Here is a 24554-nt window from a genome sequence, read left to right as displayed (position 1 = left end):
CACATGGCAGAGTGTGGCGATGGAGACAGCAGCAATGGGAGGCCGTACAGGGACCCATGACACACTCTGGACCTGGCAGCAGCATGAGGAGGCGGTACAGGGGCCCATGACAGATTACGGGCCTGGCAGCAGCATGAGGAGTCGGTACGGGGGCCCATGGCAGATTACGGGCCTGGCAGCAGCAATGGGAGGCCGTACAGGGACCCATGACACACTGTGGACCTGGCAGCAGCATGAGGAGGCGGTACAGGGGCCCATGACACACTCTGGACCTGGCAGCAGCAGGAGGAGGCGGTACAGGGGCGCATGACAGATTATGAGCCTGGCAGCAGCAACTTGGACAGGAGGACGTTCAGCTTCTGCACCGTCGGGTGCGTGCTCGCAAACTGTTGTCTCTTGGAAACGAATTCCAAGAAAGACTGCTGACGGAATCCGTGAAGAGGAGTAGCAGGAGAAGGAGCATCTGAACGAGCGGAATATGCCAACAAGCGACAACAGGGGCCCATGACAGATTACGGGCCTGGCAGCAGCATGAGGAGTCGGTACGGGGGCCCATGGCAGATTAGGGGCCTGGCAGCAGCTATGGGAGGCCCGTAATCTGCCAGCACCCTATGACAAAAAATGGAACACACCAGCAGTGTGTGAGGAGACCTGAAAGTGGCACATGGCAGAGTGTGGCGATGGAGACAGCAGCAATGGGAGGCCGTACAGGGACCCATGAGAGACTCTGGACCTGGCAGCAGCATGAGGAGGCGGTACAGGGGCCCATGGCAGATTAGGGGCCTGGCAGCAGCTATGGGAGGCCCGTAATCTGCCAGCACCCTATGACAAAAAATGGAGCACACCAGCAGTGTGAGGAGACCTGAAAGTGGCACATCGCATGAGACACTGTGGACCTGGCAGCAGCATGAGGAGGCGGTACAGGGGCCCATGGCAGATTAGGGGCCTGGCAGCAGCTATGGGAGGCCCGTAATCTGCCAGCACCCTATGACAAAAAATGGAACACACCAGCAGTGTGAGGAGACCTGAAAGTGGCACATGTTTGGGGCATGATTCATGGCGGATTTAGTCAGTTGTGTCAGGAACTGGTGGTTTGAAATCCAGACTAATCCACGCCTGATTCATTTTCACAAACGTGAGTCTCTCCACACTTTGGGTGGACAGTCGTGTCCTCCGCGGAGTTACAATACCTCCTGCTGCACTAAACACGCGCTCCGATGCCACGCTACTGGCCGGGCATGACAGCCTTTCAAGGGCAAATTCAGCTAGTTGGGGCCAAAGGTCAAGTTTCGTTGCCCAGTAGTCAAGGGGATTGTCTACCTCGGTTGGCAGGGTGCTGTCCAAGTAGGCCCAAGCCTGTTGTTTGAGGTCCTGCTCCAGGTCCACCTGATGCTGCTGCTGCTGCTGCGGCTGGTTAGTAGTTTCCTCACTGCGCTGGTGAAGAAAGCTACTCATCATCGACTGCAGACTGAGGCAGCCGCTGCTGGTGGAGCTGCCACTGCTCCTACCACCCCACCCCTCCCCTGCTGCCATGGCAGCGGAACGCGAGCGCACAGGGCCCACAGTGTCTGAGGATGGACGTTGGCGCAGAAAGGCAGAGACCAACTGACTACATAGGTGGTTTTTATAGTACGTTATTTTGGCCTCCCTCTCAGCAGGTGTGAAAGGCCACCATTTTTGAACGGTAGCGAGGGTCCAACAAGGTGGACAGCCAAAAGTCATCCCTCTGTCTGATGGTTATTATTCGGTTGTCGCTACGCAAGCAACCGAGCATGCTATGGACCATTTGTGCCAAGGAATGCGAGGGACTCCCTGCCTCCATCTCCACAGCATACTGCCACGGTGCGTCTGGGTCCTCTGTCTCCTCCTCCTCCTCCTCTACCAGATGCTCCTGCTCCTCCACTCCTGTCCGCTGAGTGGAAAAACCACCCATTTCACTCAATAATTCCTGAGCACAAATGTCCTCCTCTACCTCCTCCTCTTCTTCCTGTCCTGCCCCCACAGGGGTCATGTGGCGTTGAGATCTGTGCGCCACGTCTACCGCACCCTGACCAGCCATTGTTAACAGCAATTGTTCCAGGACGTGCAACAGAGGAATGACGTCGTTCATCCCATAGTCCTGCCGACTCACGAATAGCGTGGCCTCCTCAAAGGGCCTGAGCAAGCGGCAGGTGTCACGCATGAGCTGCCAATGGCTGACATCGAAGTTACACAGGGGAGTACCTTTATCCGCTTGTAACATCAGGAAATCGGTGATGGCCTTTCGCTGTTCGTAAAGGCGGTCTAACATGTGTAGGGTTGAATTCCACCTTGTTGCAACGTCGCAGATCAGGCGATGCTGTGGAATTCCGTTCTGCCGCTGCAGCTCAAGGAGGGTGTGCTTTGCGGTGTAGGAATGGCTGAAATGCATGCAAAGTTTACGTGACATTTTAAGGATGTCTTGCAGTGGGATGGTGGATTTTAGGAACCGCTTGACAACCAGATTGAACACGTGAGCCATGCATGGCACAACCTTCTTTGACGCAGAGCAGACACCATGTTCTTTCCGTTGTCGGTCAACATGGTTCCGATTTTCAGTTTGCGCGGAGACAGCCATCTGTCGATTTCTCTGTTCATTACACTCAGAAGTTCCTCCCCTGTGTGACTACGTTCGCCAAGGCATACCAGGTGCAGCACAGCGTGACACCGTTGCGCCCTGCACATGTGATATGCCGGTCGGGTAATGGGACTTGGCACGGGGGTGGCGGCTGAGGACACGGCGGAAGAAGAGGTGGTAGAGGCGGACATCTTTGCCGGACCAAGGACGTGCAAACGTGGAGGCAAAAGCGGCGTGACCTGTCCAAGTTGCTGGTGCGGCTGTGACGGCACCACGTTCACCCAGTGGGCCGTAAATGACATGTACTGTCCCTGACTGTAGTTACAGCTCCACATGTCGGCGCTGCCGTGCACTTTGGCAGAGACCGACATGCTCAAAGACTGGCCCACCATCTCTTCTACATGTGAATGCAGGGCTGGCACTGCCTTTTTGGCGAAGAAATGACGGCTTGGCACTCTCCACCGCGGCGCGGCACAAGCCATCATTTCTCGGAAAGGTGCTGAGTCCACCACTTGGAAAGGGAGGGACTGCAGCACCAGCAACTTGGACAGGAGGACGTTCAGCTTTTGCACCGCCGGGTGCGTGCTCGCAAACTGTTGTCTCTTGGAAACGGATTCCAAGAAAGACTGCTGACGGAATCCGTGAAGAGGAGTAGAAGGAGAAGGAGCATCAGAACGAGCGGAAGATGCCAACGAGCGACAACTCCCCTCAGTAGAGGTGTTGGAGCCTTGACTGGCTGATAGAGGGCGATTGACGTTGGGTGACGGAGCAAGTAACGGAGCGGGTGATGGAGCGGGGGCTGGGGCAGGCAGAACCGCCGTATCTTTATCACGGTTTTCCCAGGCCACCAAATGGCGACGCTGCATATGCTGACGCAACGCTGTAGTCCCAACATGGGCCCCCTGGCCACGCTTGACTTTCTGGCCACATAGTCGACATACGGCTACGTTTACTTCCTCGGGCGGCTTGACAAAAAATTGCCACACCACCGAGTAGGAAACTTTGCCCCCGATACTCCTCACTGGCTGACTGCTGCTTCCTCCGTGCACACCGGCACCACTACTGGCCGTGGTGGTAGGCTGCAGTGGAGCTGGTGCTGTACTCCAGTGTCAGTGGAGGCCGTTTGCCTCCACTGACACTGCTGCGACCCTGCTGCCTCCTGGGCAACCCACCGACTGTTTTGCTCGCTGCCAAGCTGCCACCCTCTTCTCCTGATGATGCGGAAGCAATAGCCTGATGACGACGAGGCTGCCAAGTGCGATCAGCCTCATCATCATCAATTAGGGTCTCCGCCTCACTACTAGCCCCCTCGGCTGCGTGGGGGTCAGGAGACAGACCTGTCTCTAGACCGGCTACCGAGCCACTCTCCTCGCCACTACTTCTTCGCCTGGCTGCTGAAGAGGCGGATGTCTCCCCCCGTTCCTGACCGCCCTCTGTTAGCTCTTCCTCACTGTACAGTGGGGCTGAGCCCACAGCATGCGATACTTCGCTTGGTGAGGGAACACCAAAGGACAGGGGCAGGTAGAGGACGCGTGATTTCAGTGGGCTTGCTCCCGGGCCATGCCAACTAACGGTTGTGTCTGACGTACCCACCGACCGTTGGCTGTAGGTGTCAGAGGTGACCTGGGAAGAGGAAGACGACCGAGCCAACCAATCGATGATGGCAGGGTTGTCGGTGGAGACACGACCGCTGGATGACACCGGGAGCACTGGCCTCTGGCTGCGACTAGTGCTGCCTCGACCCCTTCCTCTGCTGCCACGTCTGCTCACTCCTAAAACATTGCCTCCTCTGCCACTCCTCTGCATGTTGTCTGACATACGCTTTAATTCAACGATTATGTGTCCCTGAGTAACAATTCTGTGTCCCTGAGTAACAATTCTGTGTCCCTGAGTAACAATTCTGTGTCTGTCGCTGAGTAACAATTCTGTGTCCCTCAGTAACAATTCTGTGTCCCTCAGTAACAATTCTGTGTCCCTCAGTAACAATTCTGTGTCTGTCCCTCAGTAACAATTCTGTGTCTGTCCCTGAGTAACAATTCTGTGTCTGTCCCTGAGTAACAATTCTGTGTCTGTCCCTGAGTAACAATTCTGTGTCCCTCAGTAACAATTCTGTGTCTGTCCCTAACTAACGTTTCTGTGGCCCTAACTCTCTCCCTGATTACAGCCAGGTCTGCCTCTGTTGAATGACTGGAGGCAAATGGAGAATTCTAAAATGGCCGCCATTTATAGCTCGACCATTACACAGTGCTGGCTGGCTGGCTGCTGATTGGCTAATGCGATCACATGTCATGAATGAATGCATTATGGGTCAGCGCGCCTTGTCTGCGCGCCTTCCCAGACATCCCCGCTCCGTCGCCGCACATGTCGCCGCCATTTTAGGAAAAATTTAGATTCGCGCATCCGAAGTCTGCTTATTTTCGGATTCGGCGCGAATCGAAATTTTCCTAATATTCGAAACTAATTCCACTTCGCCTAGTTCGATTCGCTCATCTCTAGTGGTGAACTCCTGTTTGTACAGTTTTTTTAATTGATTTTATATTTACATATACAGTACATTTTGATCGTGTGCACATGATAATCCTACCCTGAACCTAGTTTTGGTTTAGAAAACATGGAACTAAGCTCATCTATGAAAAAGTGTTAATTTGAGTAAATAGAGAATCGTACATTTTAGGAAAACTAAAATTGGGAAATTTGCAACTGCAGTTATAATATTGCATTGCTAAATTTGGAATTAAACACAGTTTATACCTTTATCAAACAGCAGAGACAAAATTTATTTTAATATAACTTTTGCCATACATTTTAAAAAAACTTACTGTAAATTTTTCCAGGCCAGTAGCTCCAGCATTTCCAACAAATATTCCAGAGCTGGCTTCAAATGTCAATGGTTGTGCTGACCTTTGGAAAGGAATCCTAATATATTCTTCACAATCCATATACAGAACAATTTCATATCCAACAACAGTAACTGTAAAGCGATTCCATTTGTTTGTCATTACAGGTAACTTAAAGGATGCAGCTTCTTTGGAAATATGTGATCCTGGCTCTGTGTAATATATGATTATTCTCTGTGTACCATCGTCAACTGATGACAGCCTGAGACCCAAATAGATGATCTTTTGAAAGGCATCAGTTATAGCAAATAAAACACCTCCATGGTTGCTATTAGGCTTTAAAGTGGCAATAATGGCAAAGTCTTGAAAGAATGGCTGTGGAATAAATGTTCGTGTCAGACGGCCAATATTAGCATCTGGACCAAAGCTGTAAGCTGGAAATCCTTCATATCCAGTTATAAAAGACACAGAAGGAGGAAGAGGTACTCCAATTAATTCTAAAAGGTCAAGATGTCCTCTATTACCCCGTTCTGTAAAAACAGAAAACAAATCAAATTATTGTCAGATGTTTGGTAATGTGATGTCTTCATTTGAGCTGCTTAAAGACAAACTCATTAATGGCAAAGTAACTGAGTTACCTGACAGCCCACCTATACACCTAGATATACTCACTGAGCCATCCTCCCAGGCTGCCTACCTGCTACAGAAGTGCACACTGGGTAAGATTTAATGTTTAAACCTGAAAATTTGCTGCTGAGGTCTGAGCACTCTCACATGGAGGAGGTTGCATGATTTCCTATGCCTGGAAACCTCACTCAATTACAGCAATGAAGTAAAGGCTCTGATGGAGCAGGCAGCTAGTGGTTGTGAGTGTACATTGGGGGGGGGGGGGGTGGATGTGGCATGGGCTATCAGGAAACACTGTCATGTGTCCCTAACTGGGCAAAATGTCAAAATTAACCTCTACGCGGCGCAGGAGCCTTTTTGCAATACTCTCTCAGTTAGGGCACTGAGCATGACACCCAAGACCGGTATACTTGGGATTTTTTTAAAGTGCTTCTGCAGCACATGTGGTGAAGAAGTTTATTTAAAAAGGTCATATTAAAACATCACTTCAAGTAATATCACTATTTTCTCACAGCCAAACATCCAACCTGAAACATTCAAACCTGATCTAGAAAAGAACAGATTGAATTTGAAAGTTAAAATGTGATTTGTAGCTGTAAGGTTATAAAGATTATGAGTTTTTGATTGTTACTGTTAAGCCCCAAGTACACGATGAGAATATCTGGCGAATGATCATTCTTTTTTTTTTTTTTTTTTTTTTTTGCATGCTAGTCTCATATCGAAAGTGAAGAGGTTAACTAAAATTATGAAAATTCTTGTACAACAGAAAAAAAAAAAATTCGGAAGTGATGTAATGTATTTGTATTGTATTTTTGGACAAAAACTGTACTGATTAAACAAAAATCGTATGATCTGGTATCATACGAGAAAAATGTTAGTGTTTGTCCCTTCAAATAATTTTGGACGAAAGCTGTTTATGATCAGATTATCGTATGATCACTTTGAAAGCGGGATTTTTCGTACGATTTTCTGATCATGTGTACTAGGCTTTAGATGCAGTACACAAGGTTTATAGTATAAAAATTAACATGAATTTTTGGGATTTGGAGTTGGGAAGGTTTAGACTCTCTGTCAGTGTTAATTGTTGTCTGTATCTCCACCTGTATATTTTTTTAAGAAAAAAAAGGTTGGTAATGAAATATCATTTGCTCGAAATTTTAACCACTAGCCTACAGGGCACTTATACCCCCCTCCTGCTCAGGCCAATTTCCAGCTTTCAGCGCTGTCACACTTTAAATGACAATTACGCGGTAATGCAACACTGTACCCATATGAAATTTTTATAATTTTTTTTTGTGACAGAGCTTTATTTTGGTGGAATTTAATCACCTCTGGGTTTTTTTTTAAATTTTCTTAAACCAAAAACCAGTGAAAATTTTTAAAAAAAAAGTTTTAGTTTTTGTTATAAAATTTGTAAAGTGATTTTTTTCTCCTTCACTGATGTGTGCTAATGAGGCTGCAGTGATGGGCATTGACAGGCATCACTGATGGGCACTGAAAGGCGGCACTGATAGGCAGCACTGATAGGTGGCACTGACTGGCACTGATGGGTGACACTGAAAGGCAGCTCAGATGGGCACTGATATGTGGCATTGATGTGCACTGGTAGGCACTGATATGTGGCATTGATGTGGCACTGATGGGCACTGGCAGGTGGCATGGATGAGCACTGAGAGCTGGCACTGATGGACACTGACAGGTGGCACTGCTGGGGCTACACTGATCATCAGTGCCCATGTCCCCCCCAAGGAATGCCCATTACCGGCTCTCCTCTCCTCACGAGCTGTCAGCGTAACAGCTCGTGAGGAGAGAAATGGCATTTTGCTGTTTACATGCGATCAGCTGTGATTGGACACAGCTGATCACATGATCGAGCCAACATCTTTGGCTCTTTCCGTGGATCTGTGATCCGCTGTGTCCGAGGGACACAGTGCACCGCCGATCACCGCGCGCTCCCGGAGCCGTGCATGCGCAGTAAGAATGGGAGGACGTCATATGACATCCTCCCCGAACGAGAGAACCGCCTTGCGTCCGTCATTGTACTATATGGCAGGCGGGAGGTGGTTAAACACTTTTTTTTTCCTTTGGAAATGGCAGTAATGCTTCAGAACTTTCTGTACATCAGAGATAAGACCCTTTACACCAAGGTTTAGGGTGTAGGAAAATATTGGTTAAAGAAAAAAACGACCATCTGTTTCCCCAGGTTTTATACTGTTTATTATATCTGTAGCAATACAAGGTCTTTGTTGGTGAGAACAAGAATTCTAAAACACTAATGTACAGTTGCAAGAAAAATTATGTGAACCCCTTGGGATTACGTGGAGTTTTGCATGAATTGGGCATAAAATGTGCTCTGAACGTCATCTAAGTCACAACAATAGAAGACCACAGTCTGCTGAACATAATACTACACAAACAGATGTTGCCATGGTTTAATTGCACATAACATGTAAACATTCACAGTGCAGGGAGGAAAAGTATGTGAACCTTTGGACTTAATAACTGGTTGACCCTCCTTTGGCAGCAATAACCTCAACCAAACGTTTCCTGTAGTTGCAGATCAGACCCGCACAACGATCTGGAGTAATTTTGGACCACTCCTCTTCACAAAACTGTTTCAGTGTAGCAATATTCTTGGGATGTCTGGTGTGAATCGCTCTCTTAACCTCCTTGGCGGTATGATTCATTCTGATTTTTTTTGTGCTGAAAGCGGTACCATTTTTTTGCATGGAAATATGTAGTTTTTTATTGTAGGCTGTAATTTTTAGGAATAACTCACTGAAATCTGTCCGAACAAGAGTCTATTAAACATTCGGATATGATAAAATTTGAAACACAAAATCATAAATTATAATTTAATAAATAATCATAAAAATAATATAATAATAATAAATTTAATTCAATAATATAATCAAACCAAAAACACAGAAATTTGAAATACAGAGGCAAATTCGCACATCGCTGAGCAAAGTCGCAAAATCGTTTTCAGTGTCTGATGACGAATTTCCCCACAAATCATTATCACTCAATTCTGCAAGTGGTTCTGATTTACTATCGCTGTTCTAAAACCGCATTTGACGTAAAGGGACGCTTTTTGGACGCCATGGACTTTTCTAAGTTTCCAGGCAGAAAGAACAGTAAAAATGCAGGCAGGGCACAGGACAAAGCAGTAGGGACAAAATGTATGTGAAATGCATTGAAATAGCAATGACAGCAAAAATGACATTTTTTAAAAAATTCAAATTTCCCGCCGGAACGTCCAGACGTCACAGGGACCGGAACACAGGAGCCGGATGCCGGCATCGGCCGCAGGAGATGGCCGGGGACACTGGAGGGGACACATCGTGGGAGCGAAGGACAAGGTAAGTGCTGCAGGGACCCCCAGAACAGCGCTGCATGGTAAGCCCGAGTGTAGTTCGGGGTTACCGCTTTTGGTATAGAAATTTTACCCCGAGCTACACTCGGGAACACCGCTAAGGAGGTTAAGGTCATGCCACAGCATTTCAATCAGGTTGAGGTCAGGACTCTGACTGGGCCACTCCAGAAGGCATATTCTGTGCTGTTGCACCCATTGTTTTGTTGAATTACTTGTATGCTTTGGGTCATTGTCCTGTTGCATCACCCATCCTCTGTGGAGCTTCAGTTGGCGGACAGATGGACGTACGTTTTCCTGCAAAATGTCTTGATAAACTCTGGAATTCATTTTCCCATCAATGACAACAATCCGTCCAGGCTCTGAGGCAGCAAAGCAGCCCCAAACCATGATGCTCCCATGTTTTACAGTGGGGATGAGGTTTTGATGTTGGTGTGCTGTGCCTTTTTTTTCTCCACACATAGTGTTGTGTGTTCTTCCCAAACAACTCAATCTTGGTTTCATCTGTCCACAGTATATTTTGCCAGTAGTGCTGTGGAACATTCAGGTGCTCTTTTGCAAACTTCAAACGTGCTGCAATATTCTTTTTGGACAGCAATGGCTTCTTCCGTGGTGTCCTCCCATGTACTCCATTCTTGTTTAAGGTTTTCCTTATTGTAGATGTGTCAACAAAAATGTTAGCATGTGCCAGAGATTTCTGTAGGTCTTTAGCTGACACTCTGGGATTCTTCTTTACCTCATGCAGCATTCTGCGCTGTGCTCTTGCAGTCATTTTTACAGGACGACCATGCCTAGGGAGAGTAGCAACAGTGCTAAACTTTCTCCATTTGTAGACAGTCTGTCTTACTGTGGACACATGAACATCATGGCTTTTGGAGATACTTTTGTAACCCTTTCCAGCTTCATGCAAGTCAACAATTCTTGATCGTAGGTCTTTTGAGAGCTCTTTTCTGCGAGGCATGGTTCACTTTAGACAGTGCTTCTTGAAACCAGTAAACCCAAAACAGGTGTGTGTTTTTTAAGGGCAGGACAGCTGTCAGCAACACATCCAATATCATCACACTGATTGGAGTCAAGGTTGGCTCACTCCTGGCTCCAATTAGCTCTGGGAGAAGTCATTAAGCTAGGGCCTCACATACTTTTTCCTCCCTGCACTGTGAATGTTTACATGTTATGTGCAATTCAACCATGGCAACATCTAATGTTTGTGTAGTATTATGTTCAGCAGACTGTGTTCTTCTATTGTGACTTACATGACGTTAGAGCACATTTTATGCCCAATTCATGCAAAACTCCACGTAATCCCAAGGCGTTCACATACGTTTTCTTGCAACTGTATACTTACCTGAGCCTGATCTTAATCCAGTGATTTGTCTGTATGCAATGGCTCTCTCCCATCTCTCTGCTTACTGGCTCCTGCTCCTGTTAATTGAATCCTGTGAGGAGGGAATGGGCACTATGTGCATCAATAGGTGCACACAGCCTGGCTCATGATCAAGCCCACAGGTTTCCTATACAGGCGCACAATGAAGAGGAAGAGCCAAGCGTGCTGATGTGGACCCCAGAAGCTATTGCAAAGAGAATGTAGGCGTAATCTACATAATGACTTTAAAAAGGTAAGGTCTAATGGTTCTAAAAATAATCAGAAAATGTAAAGGGATTTCCTTAGGATGCAAGGACTTTAGAACAATGTTATAAATTGTGAATTATGAAGCAGAGCAGAAAGAGTTGCCAATTCTGATATACAGGTGAAACTCAAAAAATTAGAATATCATGCAAAAGTTCATTTATTTCAGTAATGCAACTTAAAAGGTGAAACTAATATATGAGATAGACTCATTACATGCAAAGCAAGATAGTTCAAGCCGTGATTTGTCATAATTGTGATGATTATGGCTTACAGCTCATGAAAACCCCAAATCCACAATCTCAGAAAATTAGAATATTACATGCAATCAATAAAACAAGGATTGTACATAGAAAAATGTCAGACCTCTGAAAAATATAAGCATGCATATGTACTCAGTATTTGGTTTGGGCCCCTTTTGCAGCAATTACGGTCTCAATGCAGCGTGGTATGGAAGCTATCAGCCTGTGGCACTGCTCAGGTGTTATGGAAGACCAGGATGCTTCAATAGCGGCATTCAGCTCTTCTGCATTGTTCGGTCTCATGTCTCTCATCTTTCTCTTGGCAATGCCCCATAGAGTCTCTATGGGGTTCAGGTCAGGCAAGTTTGCTGGCCAATCAAGCACAGTAATCCCACGGTCATTGAACCAGGTTTTGGTGCTTTTGGCAGTGTGGGCAGGTGCCAAGTCCTGCTGGAAAATGAAGTCAGCATCCCCATAAAGCTCGTCTGCGGAAGGAAGCATGAAATGCTCCAAAATCTCCTGGTAGACGGCTGCGTTGACCCTGGACTTAATGAAGCACAGTGGACCAACACCAGCAGATGACATGGCTCCCCAAATCAACACAGACTGTGGAAACTTCACACTGGACTTCAAGTATCTTGCAGTTTGTGCCTCTCCATTCTTCCTCCATACTCTGGGTCCTTGGTTTCCAAATGAGATGCAAAAGTTGCTGTCATCAGAAAAGAGGACTTTGGACAACTGAGCAAAAGACCAGGTCTGTTTTTCTTTAGCCCTGGTTCTGATGTTGTTTGTTGTTCAGGAGCGGCTTGACCAGAGGAATACGACATTTGAAGCCCATGTCCAGGATCTGTCTGTGTGTGGTGGCTCTTGATGCACTGACTCCAGCCTCAGTCCACTCCTTTTGAAAGTCCCCAACACTTTTGAATGGCCTTTTCCTGACAATCCTCTCCAGGCTGCGGTCATCCCTGCTGCTTGTGCACCTTTTTTCTTTCACACTTTTCCCTTCCACATAACTTTCTATTAAGGTGCTTTGATACAGCACTTTGGGAACATCCAACTTCTTTTGCAATTACCTTTTGAGGCTTTCCTTCCTTATGGAGGATGTCAAGGATGGTTTTCTGCACAACTGTCAGGTCAGCAGTCTTTCCCATGATTGTGATTCCTACTGAACCAGACTGAGAGACCATTTAAAGGCTCGAGAACCCTTTGCAGGTGTTATGGCTTAATTAGCTGATTAGAGTGGGACACTTTGAGCCTAGAATATTGCACCTTTTGACAATATTCTAATTTTCTGAGATTGTGGATTTGGGGTTTTCATGAGCTGTAAGCCATAATCATCACAATTATGACAAATCACAGCTTGAACTATCTTGCTTTGCATGTTATGAGTCTGTCTCATATATTAGTTTCATCTTTTAAGTTGCATTACTGAAATAAATGAACTTTTGCATGATATTCTAATTTTCTGAGTTTCACCTGTATGTTATGTTACCAGAAATGTTACCATCTCAGGGAATAGTTGTGAGAGTGGTTTCTACAAGGGAGAATACCTGTGTTCAGGTCCCCAGGGGGCACAGGATGCCACAATCAGGGTCTGATGCAAGAAGAAACTTGAATAGGGCTCTTGTAAGGAGAGGCAAGTATGAAGGCCTTAGAAGAGATTGAGTATGTCTGAAACCTCAGCTATTAAAGCGTTAAGAGCTAGCTGGTCTCATCCAGCTTTAGAGATCCAGAGTAGGGAATTGAATACACTTCTCTGAATGCAGCCCCCCCCCCCCAAAAAAAAACCACAGGTACAATAATGGATGTTCCTGGATGTGGCTCTCTCTTACCTTCAGCAAGGTAGGAATGCTAGTCAGAGATCCCTCTATTCATTTGGATCTGGGTTTTAGTAGCTCTTAAGACTGGTGACACAATAGCCCTTGAAAATAGGAAGAGGCCAGGGGTATTCTATAAGAAGCCTAAGGACGTTTCTGTTTTGGACTGAGGAGGTATCCGAGAACATTGTGTTCATTTTCCACGCTAGGTGGTGAAGAAGGAAAGCAAAATGCAAAGTGGAAGAAAGGCTTGAGTGGCCTGAGTGGATCTAATCATAGTTAGATCATTGATTAGATTCATTAGAGCATTCATGGAAATATATATATATATATATATATATATATATATATATATATATATATTTTTTTTTATAAATATTTTGATTTTCATTAAATTACATTATCACAATCCAAAAGAAAAAATTATCACATTGTTCGACTACATATAACACATTAGAAAGAAAAAAAGCATGAACCTTATCATTTATACCTTTAATAATTCCCTCCCCCCGTTTTTTCCCCCACCCGCTCTGGTCCCCATCTCTCCCAGTGTTCTCTCTTCCCTATCTCATTGTTCCTCTTTATCTCTTCTTTATTCTCAGGACTCCCTACTCCTCCTTCCTAGTCCATCTAGCGCTCTAATTTCTCTACCTTCTCCGTCTCCTCCATTATATGATTTTCTATAAATATTCCATTTCTTCCACCTTTCCCAAAATCTCTGTTTTATCCTCCTCCAGATGTTGGAGTTCTTCCATCCTATAAACATAATCCATCCTACTTATCCAATCCTTTATGTTTGGTACTTCTTGTTTCTGCCAAAATTTAGGAATCAGTCCTTTTGCAGTGTTTATAAGATGGAATTCCACCGAGTTTTTATATTTCTCTACTGTGTTCTCTGTTTTAAGGAATAAACAAGTCTCTGGGTCTTTCGATATACTCTTCCCAGTAATCTAAACAAAAGGAAAAAATGCCATCATATAGGGTGCAACCACCCATCAAGGGGATCTCTCTGACTCACACTATTTTGGGGTGTGGATTATAAACCGAATATAAGCATATTAGAAAAAATTAGCAGCTGACTAGAGCAAACTGCAAAAAAGAACAGTATTTTGAATCCACTGCAGAGTAGTCAACAAACATCAATAATCGATGCAAATAATATCTTTATTTTGATCACTAAGATCTTCTGAAAGGGTGGGCATATGACATGGTGAATACACAGTCAACCAAAAATGTAAAAGCAGTGAATTAAAAACAAAAAAAGTCTTGCGTATACAATTAGCAGCATCATGGAGATTAAGTATATGGCTGGGAAACCGATATTTTGATAAAAAGAATTCTTCATATAAAGGAGATGGTAGTAATGTATAGAGAGTCCACTTTCATTGTATTCTGAGTGATTCTGTCTTCACAATTTTGGTTCTTTGATGTTTTTCGATAATTACATAACTTTAAGCGAATACTTCTTTTCACTTCGTGTGTGGTCATCAGTACTGGATATAGAAGTAGCAAGTGGAAAAAATCCTAGGGAGTCAATATGAGTAGTGAATGATATGTATAAGAAGAATCACCATGTTCATGAATATGAAATCAACATAAATCTATTACAGAGATCATTAATTATTTACTATATGGAGGAAAATCTTATTGAGTCTATAATAATATTACCTTCTTTATATCTTGTCATCATCATGTAAATTATACTGAAAAGAAAGATTGACCATGTGTAGCCAGCCTCAGTCGGCCGATATTTCTTTAACGGAATGAGATCTATTAATGGCACTATTATGCTAAATCTAAAATAAATGACAAATATTAGTCAGATGAAAAAAATCAATATAATAAACCTTTTTAGTGTTCATAAATAGTGCAACGCATATAATCCCCAAAAATAAAGTCCATAAATACTTTTCAATCTTTTGAAAATCACCGTATCAATATAGATCAATATAGTGAACCTCTTTTGTGTCCATAAACAAAAAAATTATAAAACCATCCAAAAGAAAAGTTCATAAATCCTTCTGCAATTTCCGAAAAAAACTCTGTATAACTTCGCTAAGGCCGTGCACCTCAAAGCAAAAGAAAAACTCAATAGTGCATTATCCTTAAAATAAATACATAAATAATACCCAAATTAATATCTGGATAATTTAGTGCACAAATCACACAATTCCTGACCACACTAGTGATAGTGAAAAACTGTGTGCACTAGTGATAGTGAGACACTCTGTGCACTATATTATATACACTTCTCCATGACATTCAGTGTACACTTCTAAGTGGCCGAATTTCATACCCTTACCATATACAAAAAGTATGCAAGCTTTGAACACGTATAAGAATCCAGAAAGGGATATACACCAGTAAGATCTGCATGGATGCCTTCAGATCCCTTAAAATGTTCACTCCATTACTGCCACCTTCTTATGCTCCATAGTAATCATTGAGGGAAAGAACAAAGCCATATAGTGCAAAAATGTAAGACTGTATCAAATCCACCCTTTTAATAAATCTCCTTATATTAAAACATCTCTTAATTGCATTAAATTCCCATGACTCCAACCTCTAGCAGCTTCCAGGAATGCCAGACTGTTTTCCCACACTAAAGATGGCCGTTCCGCTACTTCCGGTCCTCTGGTTAACGTCCAACGTCACGTCCCTTGACGCGCTTCGTCACTTCCTTGACTTACTCATAAGGGGTGTGTTCGTTGGACAAGACGGCCACAATTTATTTCCGTCCATACAATTAACTCTGAGTCCTCTGCCGCCATTTTAACTCAAGGAGAGATACCCATCATATATATCCGATATCACGTAGCTGGAATATACAGCCTAGCTTCTACAAACCTATTCACAATATTAATCCTGTTTATATTTTACTTGTTTATATACTACTAAATGCCGATACTATTATAAGACCTATGTGGGGACGTGATATTAACATATTACACATACAATCTTATCATGAAGCAATTAATACTAAGTACATCTTTGTAATTATTTAAACAAAAGGGGACACAATATACTTGATATACCAACCTAGTATATCCTACCTCATTTATTATAAAATACAAATTATAAAACTATAAAACCGACATAATGAAACAAACTACTGAACCCCGCCATCTAGTGGTAAAATATGAAATCTATCTAAATATACTAAATTTCTGAAACACTAAATCATTGACAAGGCCCATATTATATTAATAAAACTCCATTAATTTACAATTAATTAACCTGTATATATTTTTAAACCATTAAAATAGTTAAAACATAATAAAATATGTATAATAAATAACTTTAATATCTTAATATTTTGTAATCCTTATTATTTTCATTAATTTCAGAAAAACATAGTAAAATATATAATATATAGTATTAATATTTTTAAAATGAATCTTTCCTTATTATAATGATCTCATTAGTTTCCTAACATTGCTATGGTAATCAAAAATTTTAAATAAAACAATTCAAATCTAAATCCACATTTAAACTTTTTTGTCTAAGTGTCTCTAATTGAAAAATCCAAAAAGTTTCGTTTTTAGAGATGGCTTGAATTTTATTCCCAGCTCTCCAATGTGACTCCATCCTATCTATACCACAAAACCCAGGATCACAATTGTGGTAATCCCTAAAATGCCTCGATAAACAGTGGTCCTTTTTCCCTTTTTTTTTAATATTTGCCACATGTTCTCTTAATCTTTTATATAGGGGTCTTGTAGTTATTCCTTCATACTGGAGCTGGCTTGGGCATTCCAACAAATGTCATGTATGTAGTAGAGCAAGTGATATATTTTTTTATATTATATATTTTTCCCGTATACAGGAAATAAAATCATGTACTACTTTTGATCTCATATTGGTAACTTTACAGATATTGCACTTCCTACACAGATAAAAACCTTTAAAATCAAAAATACAGCTTTATCTGTTTGGGAGGAGAAATTACACTTTTTACTAATTACGTAGATTTGTTGTTTTCCTATAAATAAATGATGGCTTGTCTGTGTGACGGGAGTCACTTTGGGTGGGAGGCCCATGGAACACAGCCCCTTTTGGAGGGGTGGGGAGACCCCTGTCTAAGCTACCCTTATCCCTATTATGTGTAAGTCACCCTGTGCTTGTTAGGGGTACAGGGTGAAATGTTCTAATATTGGTGTGGGGGTTGTTCATAGTTTACTGCCATGTGGTCCCATTGTTCTATTGTGTGTCTTGCTTGGGAGCAAACTATTATGGGATGTATGTGTTTGTGTATTGGTTTGGTGGGGGGTGTTTCCAGCAGCCCTCCTGATGGGACTGTCTGTTGGTGTGTGTCTCTTGTTGCTAAGTATAGATTCCCCCGCCCTGTGTCATTATGCAGGGAGGTGAGTGTATAAAAAGCCAGTTCGAGTTTCAAATAATGTTCCATGTTTATACAGACTAGTGTCGTCTACTCTTGTTTGGTCTGCGGTGGTGTCTGTGGATCTGTGTTCGGACAGGGAAGCGGGAGTCTAACGGAAATACCCTAGTGCAGTCGGGGTCCGATTCTGTTACAGTCTGGTACTAAAGACCCTAAAATTTTATCCTTTATTATCGGCCAATATTTTTTAAAAATAGACTCTACATCTTTATATTGGCAACTAAACCTAGATATAAAGGCATACTCCACCTTTTTCTCTTTCTACTTTCTGTTTCTTGATTTTCCCTTCCCCCAAATATCTCCGACTAATTTTAAATCTTATTGTCTCCAATTCATCAGGGTCATACCCTTTTGTATGAACCTTTCCTTAATCACCTACGTTTGTTCAATATAGTCATTCAATCTTGAACAGTTTCTCATAATTCTAGTGAATTGACCTTTAGGTATACCCTTAATCTATTGGGGGTGGTGGCAACTACAAGTGGGTATACCGTATTTTCCGGCGTATAAGACGACTTTTTGACCCTTGAAAATCTAATCAAAAGTCGGGGGTCGTCTTATACGCCGGTACACGTCAGGGGGCACTTTTTAGGGGGGCGGTGCGGTGCCGTTCCCCCCCCTTCCGACGGAAGGGGCACCAAGTACAGGGGTGGGCAGAGGGCTGCAGTCTCTTACCTGGCTCCCACGACGATCCATCCAGGAAGCGCTGCTCCTTTAGTCACTCTGGCCAGTCCCTCACTCCTGCCGCTCGGCTCTGCCTCCTCACCGGTGATTGGCCGCCAGAACTGTAGCTCAGGAAAGGCACACAGGTGGCCAATCACGGGCGAGGAGGCGGAACCGAGCGGACCCATGAAAATCGAGTGAGGGTAAGTGTGCAGTGAGGAGGTGCTGCTGCAACCACATATGCTGGCTGCAGCAGTACCATACTAGAACAGGAGTCAGAAAGTGTCATTGGTGTCAGTGGAAGGAATAGTGCCCCATCATTGGTGTCACTGATACTAATGATGGGGCATTATTCCTCCCACTGACACCAACGATGGGGCGCTATTCCTCCCCCCCACTGACACCAACGATGGGGCGCTATTCCTCCCCCCACTGACACCAACGATGGGGCGCTATTCCTCCCCCCCACTGACACCAACGATGGGGCGCTATTCCTCCCCCCCACTGACACCAACGATGGGGCGCTATTCCTCCCCCCCACTGACACCAACGATGGGGCGCTATTCCTCCCCCCCACTGACACCAACGATGGGGCGCTATTCCTCCCCCCCACTGACACCAACGATGGGGCGCTATTCCTCCCCCCCACTGACACCAACGATGGGGCGCTATTCCTCCCCCCCACTGACACCAACGATGGGGCGCTATTCCTCCCCCCCACTGACACCAACGATGGGGCGCTATTCCTCCCCCCCACTGACACCAACGATGGGGCGCTATTCCTCCCCCCCACTGACACCAACGATGGGGCGCTATTCCTCCCCCCCCACTGACACCAACGATGGGGCGCTATTCCTCCCCCCCCACTGACACCAACGATGGGGCGCTATTCCTCCCCCCCACTGACACCAACGATGGGGCGCTATTCCTCCCCCCCACTGACACCAACGATGGGGCGCTATTCCTCCCCCCCACTGACACCAACGATGGGGCGCTATTCCTCCCCCCCACTGACACCAACGATGGGGCGCTATTCCTCCCCCCCACTGACACCAACGATGGGGCGCTATTCCTCCCCCCCACTGACACCAACGATGGGGCGCTATTCCTCCCCCCCACTGACACCAACGATGGGGCGCTATTCCTCCCCCCCACTGACACCAACGATGGGGCGCTATTCCTCCCCCCCACTGACACCAACGATGGGGCGCTATTCCTCCCCCCCACTGACACCAACGATGGGGCGCTATTCCTCCCCCCCACTGACACCAACGATGGGGCGCTATTCCTCCCCCCCACTGACACCAACGATGGGGCGCTATTCCTCCCCCCCACTGACACCAACGATGGGGCGCTATTCCTCCCCCCCACTGACACCAACAATGGGGCGCTATTCCTCCCCCCCACTGACACCAACGATGGGGCGCTATTCCTCCCCCCCACTGACACCAACGATGGGGCGCTATTCCTCCCCCCCCACTGACACCAACGATGGGGCGCTATTCCTCCCCCCCCCACCACTGACACCAACGATGGGGCGCTATTCCTCCCCCCCACCACTGACACCAACGATGGGGCGCTATTCCTCCCCCCCACCACTGACACCAACGATGGGGCGCTATTCCTCCCCCCCCACCACTGACACCAACGATGGGGCGCTATTCCTCCCCCCCCACCACTGACACCAACGATGGGGCGCTATTCCTCCCCCCCACCACTGACACCAACGATGGGGCGCTATTCCTCCCCCCCACCACTGACACCAACGATGGGGCGCTATTCCTCCCCCCCACCACTGACACCAACGATGGGGCGCTATTCCTCCCCCCCCACCACTGACACCAACGATGGGGCGCTATTCCTCCCCCCCCACCACTGACACCAACGATGGGGCGCTATTCCTCCCCCCCCACCACTGACACCAACGATGGGGCGCTATTCCTCCCCCCCCACCACTGACACCAACGATGGGGCGCTATTCCTCCCCCCCCACCACTGACACCAACGATGGGGCGCTATTCCTCCCCCCCACCACTGACACCAACGATGGGGCGCTATTCCTCCCCCCCCACCACTGACACCAACGATGGGGCGCTATTCCTCCCCCCCCACCACTGACACCAACGATGGGGCGCTATTCCTCCCCCCCCACCACTGACACCAACGATGGGGCGCTATTCCTCCCCCCCCACCACTGACACCAACGATGGGGCGCTATTCCTCTCCCCCCACCACTGACACCAACGATGGGGCGCTATTCCTCCCCCCCCACCACTGACACCAATGATGGGGTGCTATTCCTCCCCCCCCACCACTGACACCAACGATGGGGCGCTATTCCTCCCCCCCCACCACTGACACCAACGATGGGGCGCTATTCCTCCCCCCCCACCACTGACACCAACGATGGGGCGCTATTCCTCCCCCCCACCACTGACACCAACGATGGGGCGCTATTCCTCCCCCCCCACCACTGACACCAACGATGGGGCGCTATTCCTCCCCCCCCACCACTGACACCAACGATGGGGCGCTATTCCTCCCCCCCCACCACTGACACCAACGATGGGGCGCTAATGGGAGGAACTGTGCCCCATCATTGGTGTCAGAGTGAGGAACTGTGCCCCATCATTGGTGTCAGAGTGAGGAACTGTGCCCCATCATTGGTGTCAGAGTGAGGAACTGTGCCCCATCATTGGTGTCAGAGTGAGGAACTGTGCCCCATCATTGGTGTCAGAGTGAGGAACTGTGCCCCATCATTGGTGTCAGAGTGAGGAACTGTGCCCCATCATTGGAATACCATATTGAAATCAAATCTGATATTTTTTTTAATTTTTGGTGTGCAATGGAAGAGGGGTAGTCTTATACGGTGAGTATAGCCCAAACCCTATATTTTAACAGGAAAAGTAGGGGGTCGTCTTATACGCCCAGTCTTCTTATACACCGGCAAATACGGTATATCCATTTCTATCAGTTTCTTTAAAGTGTGTCTTAGTATGTAATTTATTACCATCTTTAAAAATATTTAAATCCAAAAAATTAACTGATATTACATCCATATTGTGAGTAAATCCTAATTCATATTTATTCTCAATATGCTGTAAAAAAAATTTTAAGGAATCTATAGGGCCTTCCCAGATCATTAAAATGTCATCAATATATCTTCTCCATAGTTTAAGCCCTATCCAGTCTCTCCCAAAAATGTCTTTCTCCTCCCATTTGGATAAAAAATGTTTGCCAGACTGGGCACAAATTTCGCACCCATGGCTACTCCTTTCTTCTGCTCATAATACTCTCCATCGTACCAAGAATAGTTTCTATTCATACAAAATTCCAATATTTGAATTATGAATTTCCTCTGTTTTAATATGCAAGTCCGTGTAGCTTTTTAATTCCCATTTTATAGCCCTAACACCATCATCATGTTTTATGCTTGTGTAGAGGGAATTGACGTCTATGGTTACCAATATGGTCTCCTGTGATACCACCACATACTCTACTAAATCAATCACATCCTGTCCATCTTTTAAATAGGATGGCATTACCTTAACCACTGGTTGTAGGAAAAAATTTTGGGGAAGGGAAAAATAAGAAACAGAAAGTAGATAAAGAGAAAAAAGGTGGACTATGCATTTATATCTAGGTTTAGTTGCCAATATAAAGATGTAGAGTCTATTTTTAAAAAATATTGGCCGATAATAAAAAAGGATAAAATTTTAGGGTCTTTAGTACCAGACAAGCCATCATTTATTTATAGGAAAACAACAAATCTACGCAATTCATTAGTAAAAAGTGTAATTTCTCCTCCCAAACAGATAAAGATGTATATGTTTAATTTTAAATGTTTTTATTCATGTAGGAAGTGCAATATCTGTAAAGTTACCAATAGGAGTTCAAAAGTAGTACATGATTTTATTTCCTGTCGTACGGGAAAAATAAGTATTAAAAGATGTATCACTTGCTCTACTACATAAGTGACATATTTGTTGGAATGCCCATGCCGGCTCCAGTATGTGAGGTGAGAGGTGGAAATAAAATTCAAGCCATCTCTAAAAACAAAACTTTTTGGATTTTCCAATTAGAGACACTTAGACAAAAAGGTTTAAATGTGGATTTAGATTTGAATTGTATTATTTCAAATTTTTGATTACCATAGCAATGTTAGGAAACTAATGAGATAATTATAAAAAGGAAATACTAATTTTAAAAATAATACTATATATTATATTTTAATACATTTTTATGAAATTAGATAATAATAAAAATATTTAACCAATATTCAGATATTAATGTTATTTATTATACATATTTTATTATGGTTTAACTATTTTAATGGTTTAAAAAGTATATATAGGTTAATTAATTGTAATTTAATAGAGTCTTAATAATATAATATGGGCCTTGTCAATGATTTAGTGTTTCAGAAATTTAGTATATTTAGATAGATTTCATATTTTACCACTAGATGGCGGGGTTCAGTAGTTTGTTTCATTATGATAGTTTTATAAATTGTATTTTATATTAAATGAAGTAGGATATATTAGGTTGGTATATCCAGTATATTGTGTCCCCTTTTTGTTTAAATAATTAGAAAGATGTACCTAGTAATAATTGCTTCATGATAAGATTGTATGTGTAATATACACGTGTAATATACATGTGTAATATCACGTCCCCACATAGGTCTTTTCAGCATTTAGTAGTATATAAACAAGTAATATATAAACAGGATTAATATTGTGAATAGGTTTGTAGAAGCTAGGCTGTATATTCCAGCTACGTGACATCGGATATATATGATGGGTATCTCTCCTTGAGTAAAATGGCGGCAGAGGACTCGGAGTTAATTGTATGGACGGAAATAAATTGTGTCTGTCTTGTCCAATGAACACACCCCTTAGGAGTAAGTCAAGGAAGTGACGAAACGCATCAAGGGATGTGACGTTGGACGTTACCCAGAGGACTAAAAGTAGCGGAGTGGCCATTTTTAGTGTGGGGGAAAAACACAGCCTGGCGTTCCTGGAAGCTGCTAGAGGTTGGAGTCATGGGAATTTATGCGATTATGAGATGTTTTAATGTAAGGAGATTTATTAAAAGCGTGAATTTTATACCTTCGTACATTTGTGCACTATTTGGCTTTGTTCCTCTATGATTACTATGGAGCATAAGAAGGTGGCAGTAATGGAGTGAACATTTAAAGGGATCTGAAGGCATACATGCGCATCTTGCTGGTGTATATCCCTTTATGGATTCTTATACGCGTTTAAAGATTGCATACTTTTTGTATATGGTAAGGGTATGAAATTCGTCCATTTTTTTCTTTTGCTTTGAGGTGCACGTCATTATCGAAGTTATACTGAGTTTTTTTTCGGAAATTGCAGAAGGATTTATGAATTTTACTTTTGGGTGATTTTATATTTTTTTTTTTTTTATGGACAGAAAAGAGGTTTACCATATTGATACGGTGATTTTCAAAAGATTGAAAAGTATTTATGGACTTTATTTTTGGGGGATTATATGTGTTGCACTATTTATGAACACTAAAAAGGTTTATTATATTGATTTATACTTTCAAGGGTGAAAGGATGACTTTTTATATATGTTATACGGGCTTTTATTGAGAGTATTGGTTTTGGACACCGATTTATAATTATAACATGAAAAAAATAATTAATAGATTATATTATATAAGGTAAATACCCCAACAGAGTTCGCGGTTGGATTTGTATAAAGAAAAAAAATAGATCTAATGATCCATGATCAAAAATGACAGAGATTTTTCCTCTTGTTCATATGAAAAGTATTTTTGACTGTAGATAGTACAGTGGGGCAAAAAAGTATTTAGTCAGCCACCAATTGTGCAAGTTCTCCTACTTAAAAAGATGAGAGAAGCCTGTAATTGGTATCATAGGTAGACCTCAACTATGAGAGACAAAATGAGAAAAAAAATCCAGACAATCACATTGGCTGATTTGGAAAGAATTTATTTGCAAATTATGGTGGAAAATAAGTATTTGGTCAATATCAAAAGTTCATCTCAATACTTTGTTATATATCCTTTGGCAATGACAGAGGTCAAACGTTTCCTGTAAGTCTTCACAAGGTTGGCACACACTGTTGCTGGTATGTTGGCCCATTCCTCCATGCAGATCTCCTCTAGAGCAGTGATGTTTTGAGGCTGTCGCTGGGCAACACGGACTTTCAACTCCCTCCAAAGGTTTTCTATGGGGTTGAGATCTGGAGACTGGCTAGGCCACTCCAGGACCTTGAAATGCTTCTTCGTTGCCCGGGCGGTATGTTTGGGGTCATTGTCATGTTGGAAGACCCAGCCACATTTCATCTTCAATGCCCTTGCTGATGGAAGGAGGTTTGC

General features: G+C 44.1%; 1 protein-coding gene across 3 annotated transcripts in view; it reads right to left on the bottom strand.

Moving 5' to 3' along the window:
• Positions 1–24554, bottom strand: part of COL15A1 (collagen type XV alpha 1 chain) — a 1471644-nt gene that overhangs the window by 1248634 nt on the left and 198456 nt on the right. For all 3 annotated transcript variants that reach the window (XM_089690361.1, XM_089690362.1, XM_089690363.1), the window contains exon 3: positions 5416–5963. In XM_089690361.1, coding sequence (XP_089546487.1) covers positions 5416–5963 — 548 coding nt within the window. The remainder of the gene's footprint in view (positions 1–5415; positions 5964–24554) is intronic.

Source organism: Staurois parvus, unplaced genomic scaffold (assembly GCF_062004578.1).
Source record: "Staurois parvus isolate SC_StPar_1 unplaced genomic scaffold, SC_StPar_1.0 ptg000527l, whole genome shotgun sequence".
In the NCBI taxonomy this organism is placed as follows: Eukaryota; Metazoa; Chordata; class Amphibia; order Anura; family Ranidae; genus Staurois; species Staurois parvus.
The sequence above is the reverse complement of the archived record's forward strand: the minus strand, read 5'-3'. Positions and strand labels throughout refer to the sequence as shown.